Raw genomic sequence first — 14,684 nt, 5'->3', positions numbered from 1 at the left:
TTTATGCTTTTGAAGAGAAAAAGCATTTTGACAGCATGACATTGTTAACTGGGTGCTGGTGGATTTTAAGTGTTGAATTCTGTGCTTGGTCAATGACTCAGGCTGTGTGCAGACCCGTGGTGGGGGTGGGTGGGGGCTGTCTGGTGCCGGCTCACCTTGGAGGCCGAGATTTTGGTAGACTGCATTTGGATTGTAAGTCCGTTACTCTTGGTGATTACTTGTGAGCCCTTGTCTGTGAGGAGGAGGCGGAGAGACGTGTTGTACTGTGTGCTTTCTTCTGGGGACCAGAGGACAACTCCGGAAGGGCCGCTGGGGTGGGAGTGACAGTTGAGGAAGAAGGGGGCCTGTAGCATCACAGCGGCTGAGTGCTCGCTGAGCCTAAACTCTGTCACTTTCACACTCCCTGCCCAGGTGCCTGAGAGCCTGGGATTGTCTTCTTTTTAATTAGATGGTTTGAAAAGAATTTGGAGACGATTTAGCAAGTCATGTAATACCTGGCAATAGTTGGTTGATAAGTAAAGTTATTATAAAACCAAGGTCGGAAGAGACTAAGGACACCCCCAGTCCTCTGCCCCAGTGGTCGTGTTAAGGTGTGTTTTTGGACGTGTCATTTGTATTTTAGCTCACGTTTCATCGTGGCGTCGTGGAAGTGAGCACGGAGAGGTTAGTGAATACAGTGAGCAGCTGGACCTGCTGGGGGCAGCTCCGCATTTCACGTTCACAGACAAGGCTGTGGTTTTTCTGCAAATGCAGCTGTTTTTCAGGTGTCCTTGGATTTCGCGGAGAGATCTCAAGGGTTATCCTGTGTCAGCACCTGCATTTCCCCTTCACCTCCGGCTTTGAGCCTGTAGTTCGGGGGCTCGGGAATTTACTCAGCAGTCTCCTCTTGATACATTTAAATGTTTCCAATTCAGAGTACACTTTTTAAAAGTAAGAGGAGATTTAATATTTACTCTGAAAATTCCTCATTTACGAAGGGCTAATAGGTAACTAATAAAAGTAAGGACTTTAAGGAAGTTAGTGCGTTTAAATCACTCTGTTGGACAGCTTTGTAGTGAGCTGTCAGCTGCTTCACTTTCCACTGAGGTGACCTGAAGAAGAATCACCAGGCTGTTACCACAGACTGAACACTTCCTGGTTACAAACTCACTAGGATGGACCTGATGTGTGTGGACCAGCCTGCCCGTGTGGGCAGAAAGCACGGAGCGAGGTGTGTGGCAAGCAGGGCGGGGAGGGAGCGGCCTCCTGAAGATAGAGCTGGCTCTTGAAAGATGGCGGTGCTCGTGGTCTGTGCGCCTAGCCCCTGCCTGCCCATGCCGGGCCCTGGTGGGGCTCCGATCACCCGCTCAGCATCTGCACTGGCTTGCAGTCCGCCTTGCCATGGGCCCGCAGGGTGCAGATGCCGCTGATGGAGCAGAGGACACTCCATTTCCCTTCGGTCCTCAGATGCTCCACCAGCTGGTTTCTCCAAAATCCCTCAAGGACCAGAGCTTTTTAAAAAAGACGTGTGTGTGTGTGTGTGTGTGTGTGTGTACAGAGAGGGACTTTGGATGCTTTCAGCAGCCTCCTACGTGCTGTTGGGGCCCCACACCAAGCCAGGTGTTGGCACTTAGTCTGGAGACTATAGGGCTGAGTGTTAGTACTCATTGCAGAGTCCGTGGAGTTGAGTGCTGGTACCTAACCCAGAGAATATAGACTCCGTGCTGTTACCACCCAGTCTGATGAAGTGTCCCTGCGGAGAAGGCTGGGGAGCAGCACGTGTGAGCTTCTTGGACCAGTAGGCATGACACATGGGCCACGTGGGGAACAGGTTGTCCGTCTGTGGCTGTGGTCAGCTGTCCAGGGGCCAGCGTGGAGTGCACAGACTTGGATATAATCGAATACCATCCAGGGTGTAATTGTGACGACCGTCCGTGGAATTCCTTGTGTGGGGGCAGGCTGGCTGTGAGACTTAGCGCTGTGGAAATGACGCCCATGGTGGCAGTCCTCCCCCTACCCCCCAATTGTTGGTCTCCTGGGCTCCTTGCCTAACACACAGGACGGGGCACTGGGACTTGCCGTCTTGGAGAGCTGCTAGCTTTAGCCATGTCCCACAAGGTCTGAACTTTTGCTTAAGGGAGTACAGTCTGGTTAAGGCTTAGTAAACTGAAGGAATAAAAGTGCTTTCTCCTAGTGCACGTGGCAGTCACTTACCCCTGTGGCTGTAACAGCTCACATCCTGCAACGTGTCTGGTAGAGGCGGCTGTGGGTCCCATTTCAGGGCAGTGCCTGTCTCTTTGGGCCCACGAGCACCGGGACCCCGGAGAGTTAGTCCTCAGATGGTCAGGCACAGACAGTACCCGTCGCTTGGGTCACTGTCCCTCCCCCACACGGATAAGGAAATGCAGGGGGTCAGAAGACAGGTGATAGCTGACTCTGGCCTTTCAGTGTGACCTTGGGTTTCCCGTCGCTGTCCCTGCTTGGGTGTGGGAGCCAGGGGTGCTCCCTGGTGCAGGTGTTTCTTCCCCTTCCGGCTCCTTTGGTGAGGAACTCAAAAGCCTGGTTAAAGCACACTTGTTCGTCAGAGTGCCTGAGGTAGCGGCCCCTTCTGTGTCAGTGTGAGCTTGGTTCTGGCCTGTTTGTGCACACGTGCACACATGTTCCGTGCAGCCAGCGTCCCTTCCGTGGGCGTGCTGGCACATGCGTGTGCACATCCGTGTGCATGTATCTGCATGTCACCCACCTCATCTTCCATGTAGCCTGTGCCCCTTTGGCTGGGCGTGCTCACACTCCCAGTTCTGAGGCACACTTGTACGCGGTCCTTGAGCAGTGAGGGCCCTCGGGCACCTGCAGTCCAGTGTTTAGGGGCAGTCACCACCATTCTGGCAAGAGGGACGTCCAGGGCAACCTCTCCTTTAACCAGTGAAGAAGAGGGGCCTTCCCACGCGTGTGACAGGTCACTGCAGACCCAGGGTTGGGCTTGCTGCCGTCTGGGGTGTCTCCAGGAAAGTACCAGTGATCTTTCTTTGATGTTGCAGTTTTTGGCTAATTTCATAATGCATTTGAGAGTAAAAATCTTACAGCTCCTGATACATTTCCGACTTAGTTTTCCTGATTATTCTGATGAATACGGCTTGTCTATATCCTGTTACTTTCAAAGCTGTTGTAAAAGGTTTCCTTTTGGAAGATTGAAATGAATCCTTTTAAATTCTTCACTTCCCAGTTTTTATACACAGAACCACAGAATCACAAAATGGTGATATTGGGACATTGGCTGTGAATTGGTTAGCATGTAACCAGCAAAGTTACATTCAGAAACCAAGGGAATGAACAGTTAGCTTATTAAAACCTGAGGGAGGTCATTCTTTACCTAATTTAAATGGAATGCATTTCTTCCGATTTTGCCGCAATTGATGTAATTATAAATATTCAAAACTTATGGCTGGCTGTTAACACTGTTTAAGAAGAATGAAACAGGGGCGCCTGGGTGGCTCAGTCGGTTAAGTTCCTGCCTTTGGCTCAGGTCATCGTTCCAGGGTCCTGGGATCAAGCCCCGAGTCTGGCTCCCTGCTCAATGGGGAAGCCTGCTTCTCCCTCTGTCTGCTGCTCCCCTGCTTGTGTGCTCTCTCTCTCTCTGTCAAATGAATGAATAAAATCTTTGAAGGAGAGGGGAAAAAAGAAGAGGAAGAGTGAAACAGTGACTGGACTTCACAGAAAGGAAACTAGAGCCTTGACCCTTGATATTACAAGCATGAAATTACTCTGTAAATCTTACTAAATTTAACTTTTTCTGTCTCCCTTTTAAATCAGGTTGTGTGGAATTATCCTCTTTGAATGATCTGTGGAAAAGTTCTTCTTAATTCAGTTAATTAAATGCCAAGGAGGAGGATTGAGCCAGGTTAACTGAGTGCTGTTTGACACATTCCTGAAGCCACTCCGGAGCCGTCTCGGGGGTGTGGCGGAAGCTTCTCTGAAGCCTTGGCACAGGTCTTTGCCGCAGTACGTTTCAGTGGCGCTGTCATGCTCAGTGCTGCCCGAGAACTGCACGTGTGCCATTAGAGTGAGGACCGTCGCTGCCCCGCTGAGATGGCCGCCTCGTACCTTCTTTGTGGTGGCGTGTGCTCTCAGACGAAGCAGACCCTGGCCCATCATGGGGACCAGAACACTGATGAGTGAGGGGTTCTGTTGTTTGGTCCTGTGGGTAACGCAGATGGGGCATCTGTCCGTTACGCCACAGGGGGAGGTTCAGAGAGCAGTGTAACCAGGCTGGAATATTGAGCTCCTGCTGCTGTCACTTCTTTTTCCAGGGAGCACTTCAGTTTTAAATCCTGAAAAAGAATCACGTGTGACACGAGTGTGACTTTTTCTTTGAATGTTTTTTATCTTACGGCCTGCTTTTGCGAGAGCCAGCCAACGAGCAATATTCAGAAACGTGTTTCGTTTGGAGAAGGGTTTTTGTTTTCTCATTTAGGCGTCTGAGATGTGAAGACACAGGCTCACGTGCATTGTCTGCGCTCTGAAAGGCACACAGGGTGGGAAGGGCCGAAGCGAGCACGCTCTCCGGGACCCTCTGTGTTTGTGTGGCCGCCTGGAGACTCAGCTTGTTGGTTACAAGTACAGCTGATGAAGCACGCTGGGAAGTGGTGGTTGGAGAGGAGTGTGGCCATGTGATGATGTCGTACCCAGACGTGCAGTCACCACCCGTGTCTCCGTGCAGGCGTGTGAGCGAGTCTGGTCAGCTGGTCCGAGAGCCCTGGTCTGTGTGTCATGCCTGCATCGGTGGGCCACGGATGTGATGAACGTGGGCTTTTCTGTGAACTTGGCTGTGTACTTGCCAAGAGACTGCCCGGAGTGAGAAAGCCACGCTGACCTCTCCCTGGGTGTGCTTTTCCAAGGGGGCTGTGGTGTGTGTGCGGAGAGGGAGGGCCCCCCTGCTCCCCGGTCATCTCTGTGTCCCGAGTGCTTGCTCCTCTGGTCTGTTCTTCTGGTGTAAAAGTAGGACTCGTTTGTGGAAGCGACATCTGAAAACTAAGGAACGGGGAGCTCTGCAGTCCGTTTCTGACACGGGGCCGGGAAAGCGCACTGTTTCAGCATTTCACAGGCCAGCATTTTCCACATCCTGTGTTTTTTTTCTGAGCTGTGAAATTCCGGCAGATTGTTATGCAAAACAGTTTTGTGTCTCTGTGTGACTGGGAAGACAGCTGTTCGTCCTAATGAGGAGTGCTAGCGTTACAGTCTTTGCGTTGATTGAGACCCACGGAGGGAGCGGAATGTTCCAGATCGGGCAGTGGTGTGCGGTGAGAAGGTACCGCACTGTCAGCTGGAAGCGCATGCTCGGCTGCTCTCGGCGACAAGATAAATGAGTTGGCTGGAGTTGGGCAGAGTCTGAGCTTTTCCAGTGAGCAGTCGTGGTGCAGCCGCTTCCCCGTGGGACCTGAGTCTGAGGGTGCCTTCAGAACGATCGCCCCCTCGCCAGCTTTTCCCTTTGATGCCCTACAATACCTGTCAGGACTGTGATTTATTAAAAACCTAATGTCTTTCAGCATTTCATTAACATAAGGTGAGGCAGTCTTTTGTGGAGATTTTTTTCATTAATTTAGCACAACCCCCTGAGAACGAGAGTCGACGGAGAAGTCCCGGGCGTCTCCACAGCCCTGTCTGTGGTTGAGTCCTCACGGCTTGTGGTGGCCTCTGCACCTGCGCACAGCAACCTCATTTCCAGGCCAGCCCTGACGTTGCTCTTTGTGTTTGGAATAGGGAGTTTGGGTGGGTCGTCACGTTGAAGTTCCAGGTTTACCCTCCTCTCCCTGCTCTCTTTGTGTCACACGTGGGTCCCTCTCCGGTCTCAGTGTCCTCCACATTTGTCCGTGTTGTGACAAACAGCAGGATTTCCTTCTCTTTTATGGCTGAGTAAGATCCCGTGGTTCATACACACATCACGTCGTCCTTATCCGTTCATCTGCGGACAGCCGCTTAGGTTGTTCCTTTGTCTTGGCTGCTGTGATTGGTGCTGCTGTGAACACGGGAGCACGGATAGCTCTTCAAGATCCTGATTATTTCCTTGGGATGTATGCCCACTAGTGGGATTGCTGGGTCGTAGGGAACTTTTTGAGGAACCTCCATACTGTCTTCCAGAGTGGCTGAACCAGTTTGCATTCCCGCCAACAATGTAAGAGGGTTTAACCTTTCTCGGCATCCTCACCAATGCTTGAGTTCTGTTTCTTTGATAATAGGCCTTCTGGTGGGTGTGAGGTGGGATCCTATGGTTTTGGTTTGCATTTCCCTGATGATCAGTAATGTTGAGTGTTTTTTCATGGGCTTTTTGGCCATTCATAAATCTTTCTTGGAGAAAGGTCTATTTAAGGTATTAAATGCACCTTTTTTTTTTTTTTTTTTAAGATTTACTTATTTATTTTAGCGGTGGGAGGGAGAGAGGGCACGTGTATGTGAGCAAGTGGGGGAGGAGCAGAGGGAGAGGGAGAGAGAGAATCTCAAGCAGACTCCCCGCTGAGCGCAGAGCCGAATATGGGCTCGATCCCACGACCTTGAGATCACGACCTGTGCTGAAACCAAGTGTTGGATGCTTGACCAACTAAGCTACTCAGGCACCCCTCTTTGCACATTTTTAAGCTGCTGGTGGTGGTGATTGAGTTAAAGGAATAAATTTTTCTCCAGTGTTCTGGTTAAACTGAAAGTTGGCGTGGATTTTTTTTTCTCTTCATTTTCTGGTATCAGACGTGACTATGTAGACGTTTGGCAGGTTCTGTGTAACCCACGTCTTCTGGTAGCGTCTCTTCACTCCATTGCCTGAGGAGGTGGAACAGGACAGAATGCACTGATTTTCTAGTCTGCTGAGGAGAAGTTCAGCGTGCTTACGTGTAACTTACAGAGAGGTTTAAGCAGGAGGAGCAGTTAGCAGAGACGACTGGCGGCTTCCGCGTCTCCAGTGTCCTCCCTGCCTTCCTTGCCAGGGTCTCTGGCAGTGGGACCATGTGATCATTCCACGGGTGGAGAGGACTTGTGTCTATCCTGGAACTTCCTGATGATCTTCTGAACCTGTGCGCTTTACTTGCAGCACTGTGACCTCTGCCGTGTTCACCGTGGGAGATAATGTCGTTTCGGGCAGTGATGACCGCACCGTGAAGGTCTGGGATCTAAGGAACATGAGGTCCCCCATTGCGACGATTCGCACAGACTCTGCCATCAACAGGTGAAGAGAGCTGTTTGTTGTGCCTTGAAAGGGTGGATTATAATGTGACCTCTTGTTCATTGAAGTCAGTGTTTAATAGATCCTTGGAAAAGCAGTTTAGAATTCTGGGGAAGTATGTTTTGGGGGGGGATAATATGTTTTATTGATCCTCTGATGCAAATTGAATATCTCCTGTATGCTGAAACGTAAGTATAAAATCAGGCTGGTGCAGTGAGCTTCGTGGGCTAAGAGTGGGCCACCTGTAGGGCTGTGTTTGAGTCACTGTGTAGTGTGCGCACGTTACACTGAGTGATGTGGTCTCTGGGTTCTGATGCTGCCGACGGAGGATACCTGCGGTTTGCTCATGTGTTTTGCTTGGAAATGTGAATGGTGTGGAGTCTCCGACTGCATGACGCTCTGTAAACTCAGGCATGCATGCTGTCACCACTTTGTACGTAACCCACTTTTATCTCTTCTTTGCAGGATCAATGTATGCGTTGGCCAAAAAATCATTGCCCTCCCACATGACAACCGACAAGTGAGGTTGTTCGACATGTCAGGTGTGAGGCTAGCGCGGCTTCCCCGAAGCAGCCGGCAGGTAACTGTGCTCTTGGTCCACGTGTTGACAGGGAGCCTTAGGGACAACTTGCAGTCTGCGTCCTGGGTCACCACTAGTAGAACTAGGCTGTGGGCCCCACATCGTTTTACGTTTTCTTAAAAAAAAAACAGAGAAGCTCATGTAATAGTATATTTAATTTATGCAGACATGCTGGAGGTAATAGAATTTCAACTATAATCAGCACAATGAGATCAGAGATTTTGCGTGCTTGTTTTCCTGTTGTCTTTGGATACTACATTTTCATTGGAAGTCCTTGATCTGTATTTAGAGCTCATAAAGTTTAAAGTTGAAACTGTTTCCCAATACCTGAACTGAGAGTGTCAGGGTTTTCACAGACGTCAATGAGATTGCATGCTCAGTTCCTCCCTCTCTGATTTGCGGAGCTGTTTGCGTGTGTGGTTGTGGTTTCCACATTGGAAAGCAGACTTGGATCTTGGCCAGTGAAAGTATACAGCCGGAAAGTGTTAGACGAAGAGTGTTGAACGTGGTGTGTGGATCCGCCTCCACCCACAACCAGAAGATACCTTTCCACGGCAGGTCCAGGACGAGAGCCCCATGTAGATGCAGCTCAGATGATGCCGCGGGAGCGGCCAGCACCCGCTGCGCTGGCTGGACCGCCCGCCACGGGGTCTGCACGTGCTCCGTCAGCTGCTCGGTGCTCGAGGCACCAGCTCCCACCGGCGGATGCAGGATCGCTGAGGGCCCCTGGGCCCCTGAGCATAGATAGTTCCTGGGCAGTTGGGAAAGTGGGGAGAGGCTGAGAGTGTGACATGACCGGCTCCTCCTGTGGGGAGTGGAGGTCACCCCCCCCCTTGCCAAGCAGCGTCTCTGCAGACTCAGTGCTTAATTGAGCCCCGCCCCAGGGCTCCTCTCCTTTGCTTCCTTTGGTGTCTTCTGTGTGTCAGTGTGACACATGGCTGTGCGGGCGAGCCAGGACCCTCGTGCGGCCCCTAACCGTGCGGTCAGCGTGTCTGTGCCCCCCGGTGCCCGCCACCCTTGCCGCCCGATGGCCCCGGCTCTGCCACCTTCATGGAGACGCCCTGTCTCCTCTTCGTGCACAGCCTCACAGCACAGTTTGTGACCCTCAGGCCGGCCCTGCGTGGGGTGTGGCTTCAGGAACGCCTCGACTGAGGGTGGTTTCAGAGGTCGATTGTGGAGGGTTCTGCCCAGTGGGGCAGCCCTTTTCTTTAAGTGGCGCCAACTTCCTGTGAAAAGCCTCTGCCCTTAAGACAGGATTGTTCCATCTCTTCTTCCCTGTTAGGGCTGGTCCGTGTATTGTTGGAAGTGGATTATTGAACTTTTATTTGAGTACGTATCATCGAAAACCATTCATGAAATTAGAGTACCTAGTAAAAGCTTCACAGCCGCTAACAAAGGGAGTGTTTCATGCTGGGTTCCTGCTGAGAGCCACTGGTGTGCCGCCCGCGCTGCATGGCTCACCCGGTGGGCTTCCCTTTCCGATGCGCCCGTGTGTCCCTGACGTTGCTGTGCGGCACCTGAGGTCTGCTCTGAAACACAGCACAGTGAGTGTGTAACTTCACTACTTTGACAAGACTTTCGGCAAGAGAATGCAGAGTTCTGAGAGGTTCTCGGTGGCACTAATCCTGTGGAGGTGCTTTCATTTTTAGTTATCTGTAAACATTCAGCCTTGTCGAAACTGTAGAATTTGTTGTGCTTGGATTTATTCCCTTTTAAAGTGGTGTGTTAAATAGAGTTGTTTTTATAAAGATGAGTGAACAATATCTCACTTGGTTCTGAGCTTATAACGCCTCTTCAGATACAAATACGGTTTTCAGTGTCTCAGAACCCCGGCTGGACACCCCCGGCTTGTATTGCCCCAGCTTCCTTCAGCTGACGGATTTTAAGAAAACGACAACCCTTTCTTGAGCCTGGTAGTGAGAGTGAAGGTGGCTGACAGCGTAAAGTTGTCTAACAGCTGGGGAGAGTGCGTGTGGCCTTTTCTGAGTGTGTTTCACGCGAGGCGAGCTCTGTAAAGTGCTCGGAGCGACGGAGCAGGGAGGCTGTGCGTGCCGTGTGTGGCACGTTCATGGCGAGGACACAGGGTCCCGTGGTGGGGGTGCAGCACCCCGTTCAGGTTGCACGCTGGGACCCTGCATGGGCGCGAGGCGTTTTCAGAACACATGTGCCCACCGAACCTCTTTGGATGCGTGCCCCACGCATGTCCTTGTGCGCTCAGGTGTTCCACGGGGGACGGGAGGCTGGACTCCAAATCCGAGTTGGCTTTCAGCTCCGTCCTGGGCAAGCTGCTCGTGCAGACCAGTGTTCCGGGTGCCACGGGGTCTCTTCCCCACACCCACTTGCTCAGAAGCACCTGGTCTCAGGCTTTCTACCCTGAGTGCCATGAGCTGATTGATCATCTTAACTGGTTCCTGTGCAGACTCTTGAATTTACTACCAGTTAACGGATGTGTTGTTCACTCTTACCTTCGGTTTGTAACAAGTGGTGGAGGCTGCTCTTGGAGCCCTTTGGGATGTGTGCTTGCGTTTGCGGTATCTTTGTTCTCTGGCCTGTTGTTGTCCCTCTCGTGTGGATAGCACTGTTCACATGCGAAGGTTTTTCAGAGGGAACTTTTGTGTCATGCTTTTGAGTGTTTTCCTTTACTTACTCAATTTCTGTCAGCTCTTCTTAATTCTGCTTCTTGTACTTTACTGTGTGTTGCTATAGTAACAGCAGCGTCTTCGACTGACCATGTTAATCTGGAACGTATGCACACGTCCGAGGGTGCTGCTTGTCTCTGTACGTATGCACTAGGGATATCACATTATAAACTTCGTTGGTATTTTGCAGTAATTTTTTCCAACATTCTGATATTTAGCTGGAATTCTGAAGGTGGCAGGAATTTACTTGGCCATTTATTTTATGCTTGTTTTATTTGGTACCAAATGTATTTTTCTGGGTCCTTTATTACCTGAGTCAGTTATTTGTTAAAATGGTCTTTGAGGTCTTTAAATGAGTTTCTTTTAATATATTCCCAAATATTATCTAGCCTCATTAGGAAACTTCAAATTCATCACTTATTCTTTTTTTCTGACTGTAATCTTTCATTTTTAAAGAATTCCAGAATGCTTTAGTAAAGTGTGAATCTCACTGACTTCATTCTGTGTTCTGACGTCATTGTCTCCAGCTCCGCTCCCCCACGGCACATGCGCACTGTTCTTGGCTCACTCTGACTAATGCTGCCTGTGAAGTTTTTTTCTTTCAATTCAGTCGCGTTGAGTGGTGAGGTTGTTAATTTGGCTGAGGTTTTATAGCACGTATGCTTTGGGAATAATACACTAATTCTGGTTTGTGTGATTGGAAATAGGGCCACAGAAGAATGGTGTGCTGCTCGGCGTGGAGTGAGGACCACCCCATGTGCAATCTGTTCACCTGCGGGTTTGACAGGCAAGCCATTGGCTGGAACATCAACATCCCTGCGTTGTTACAAGAGAAATAAGGTCGCCGGCGTCCTTAGCTGCGTAGTTCACCATGGACCTGTGGACTGGTGCCGCTTTTCTCATTCCCGTCAAGCCCTTTTTGTGAGAGTTGCACCCTGGAAAGGGTGGTTTGTATGTTCTTTTCTCATTGTACTGAGCTTGCATGAAATGTACAGCAAAATGTATGGTCACATGTCTTATTTTCGTCTTGTGTGTGTGTTGGCACCCTCTGGTCGGTGGACATGAAGCCCCCTTCCCCGTAGCACGTCGTGTGTTGTGAGTTCCTGGCGTTTGACAGATGACAGGAGGGCATTATGTTAGCGTGAGTTCGATGTGAACCCGTGTACTTACTGTGAGGCATAAACAGTCTGTGGCATTTCTGGAATCATCATACATACCTACCTTGTACCGGGAAGGTCACGGAGCTGTGTCTGCATTGGCTGATGATTGGCAGGTGTGCTGGGAGAGTTCATGTTTACTTCTGTCTGAGGGTTTAGCATGTGCTGTGGCTTAACTCCGCTTCAACTCTGTATTCTGGTATAGTTGTGTACAATTTATCTGGAATTGAGAAGTTAACAAAAACAGAATGCCGACTTTGCAACATTTGGAAAGTTGTTTTTTTGAAAAAAAAGTTTCTGCTCTTTTTATGGAAAATCATTTCAATCTCCCGAGGTCTTATATTAGCAAATTCAAAAATATGATGGTTCTAATCACTGATTTCAGATGTTAAGCAAAATTTAAAGCACTTTAGTTTATAGCTATGGTTATAAACAGTTTTTAGAAGTTTCAAATGACTTATCCAGTGAATGTGACTTGAGCTTTTAAGAAGGCCCTGCCTGCTACCTGAAAACAAAACCTTATTTATTTTCTACACTTTGGTTTGCGTATTTCTAAATGGGTTCACTTCCTTGGTGGTGTTTGAGAGCCAACGATGCAAATAAATGAGTACTACCTCAAAAATCCATGTATTTGGAAAACGTGGGAGTCTCACTGTTGCCTAGCTAGAGCACTTTTGACTTCAGCTGGAATGCCGGATTCAGTTTAGGAGGCAAGAAAGACAATCATAGCAAATGTATCCTGAGGACGAAAGCTCTCCCATTAGCTGGCGAGGTGGTAGCAGAAACTGTGCTTCGCAGGGTACGAGATGCTCCTGTTTTGGCAGCGGGGACACCTCTCAGCGCCAGTCCTCCCACTGCCTGGGCGAGCCTGGCGCTCTTGCCTTCTTAGGAATTACTGTTGTCTGGTGTTTGTGAGTTCATGTTTCTTACTCAGTTACAGTTTTGATAAAGAGCCATTTCCGTGTACTGCCCTCTTCTTTTTAATACTTTGAATGTGTCCACTTGGAGAGGCACAAGAGGGTAACAGTGACAATGGTCATGGGTGCCCCCACCTCCCAGTGGTCACCGCTGGTGGAGTGCCGTTTGCGAGGTGTGGTGCCGGCTGAGCGTGCGGGCTGCCCTTGGTCCTGTGTGAATGCACCTTTCTTGAGGCTCCTTTTGCTCAGGTCCTGTGTGTGGTGGCTCATCTTAGCTTCAGCCCTGAATTATCTGGAATGATTCTGAAATGACTTATAGTCTGGACGGGAAGGAGGGCCAGGAAAAAACCGTCATGACGTAGTTAGAGCAGAGGTTGCTGACTAAAGGACAAAAACAAATGCTTCAGAGCAGCTCTCTTCCCAAAGCCTGGCATCTCCCCGCACCACACTTGAGAACGTGGGCCAGAACGTCAGCGTCCAGCCCCTGCCGACCCGAGTGCGCCACGCCTCCCAGTGGCAGAGTGCTGGCGACTCGGGACCCTAAGCTGCACGTCTGCACTCTTGAGCTCCTGTTGTATTTTAATTTGAATGTCTGGGTGTCTTAGAATCATTGTTAGGAACATTGAAAAATGTATACGAACACAGTGAAATCAAACTTAAGAACCAGATCTCTGCCAGATTAAAAAAGTTTGAAGCTTTTAACTCACCATTTCTGATGGCTATTCAGTTCTCTGCAGACTAATGCACTCTGCGTCCGGCAGCTGCTCACCTTCTCGCTAGTGGGAGGGGTCAGCCTCCTCCCTCCTCCCTCGTCTCCGCAGGGGCACGGGCCTCATGCCGTTTGCATGAGTTCTCAGGAGCAGGACACCCTACTGCTAACCGCCATGTCATCCTCGGACGTGGTTCCATTCAGCTGCTGTTGTGGCCTTAGTGGTGGTGTTTTCAGGAGTCATGGAGACTTGGGATAGGGAGTGCATGTGTGTGCATGAGTGCGTGCGTGTGTGTGTGTGTGAATGTGCGTGAGTCTGTGTGCATGTATGTACCTGTGTGGCTGAAATTAAGTCGTGTCATCAGCCACACGTGATCTCATCTGAAATAGTGTTTGGAAATGAGAGTGGTTTTGTCCTTTGTGCTCACATGTCCAGAATTTCATTTAATAATGGAAGGAAAAATGTGTGGTTACTGGAAAATGTGTATTGATAGAGAATTTCATAAGAACTATGTTGTTGGACAAAACAGCACTCTTTCTCAACCACTGCACATCAGTTTCTGGAGAGACAAAAATTCTGTACATATTTTGGAATTTGAAGAACGTATGTAAATCCTTTGTTGCTTAAATCTGTGAAAAACGAGTTTCTTTGGGGGGAAAGTATGCATTTATAAGTGTTGTGTAGAAGCAAGTGTTTTTATTGTATTGATGTAATTGTTTTTAAGTGTTGACTGTCTCATTGCAATATGAAATTCATTAAAAATCCACATTCTGTAATCACTATTGTAAACATTTTATTTTATTAGGACTCTCTTTTTTTTTTTACTTATTTTTTGGAAATGTTTTACTTTGAAGAAATATTGTTAATGGCTACTAAACACCACAGTGATGTAGAAATCAAATAATACTACTGCCCACTTGAAAAATTTTAACTTTAGACTTCAGAGATCGGTTGTGTTCTATTTCCTGTCTGTTAGGCTAACGTTAAGTGACACGTAATTATGCTTCTTCATTCCAGCATCACTGCCCCGACAATTTCTGGAGGGAGTTCACAATTTGATATAATGCAGGTGCTTGTCAAAGTTCCTCAGTTTCATAAGACGCTTGTCCTGTTCTTATTACAGTTAAGCTTGTTTGAAAGTTTTAAAAAATTGCAATTGCAGAAAGTAGGCCCCGTTCATCCCCTGTGGGAGAATATGCATCTGGACTGGCGGTGGCTGCTTGTTCGCCATCCTTGGTAGCCCGAGAGCGGAGCGTTGTGGCGGGTGCGGGAACCTCAGGAGATGTTCATCCACGACCTGCCAGAGCGCCCTCTTCAGACTGGTCGGGCTCACTGCCTTTACTCAGTCCCCAGAGGGCAGAAATTCACTGATTACTTATCTTTCTTACCTTAGTCTTTAGAAATGTGATTATTGTCCAGATTTCACAATTCCATCTTCAGTTATGTTTAAAAGTTCATCTATTAGTCTAAAGAATCGTGAAGGCGGAGCTTCTGG

The 14,684-nt window shown here is 49.1% G+C and overlaps 1 protein-coding gene across 5 annotated transcripts in view; it reads left to right on the top strand.

Annotated features, from left to right (window-relative positions):
• The window catches only part of WDR37 (WD repeat domain 37), a 52,139-nt gene extending 38,174 nt beyond the window's left edge, over positions 1-13,965 (top strand). For 4 of the 5 annotated variants that reach the window (XM_040645471.1, XM_040645473.1, XM_040645470.1 and 1 more), the window contains exons 12-14: positions 7,055-7,189; positions 7,652-7,766; positions 11,113-13,965. In XM_040645471.1, the coding sequence (XP_040501405.1) occupies positions 7,055-7,189; positions 7,652-7,766; positions 11,113-11,244 (382 nt within the window). In that variant the 3' untranslated portion in view covers positions 11,245-13,965. Of the gene's footprint in view, positions 1-7,054; positions 7,190-7,651; positions 7,767-11,112 lie in introns of those variants that run through there. The other variant, XR_005838964.1, reaches the window with a different exon arrangement.
• Positions 13,966-14,684: the final 719 nt, after the last annotated feature.

Source organism: Ursus maritimus, unplaced genomic scaffold (genome assembly GCF_017311325.1).
Source record: "Ursus maritimus isolate PB19 unplaced genomic scaffold, ASM1731132v1 scaffold_31, whole genome shotgun sequence".
Taxonomy (NCBI): domain Eukaryota; kingdom Metazoa; phylum Chordata; class Mammalia; order Carnivora; family Ursidae; genus Ursus; species Ursus maritimus.
Note: the sequence above shows the minus strand (reverse complement) of the source record. Positions and strands in the feature narration are given on the sequence as shown.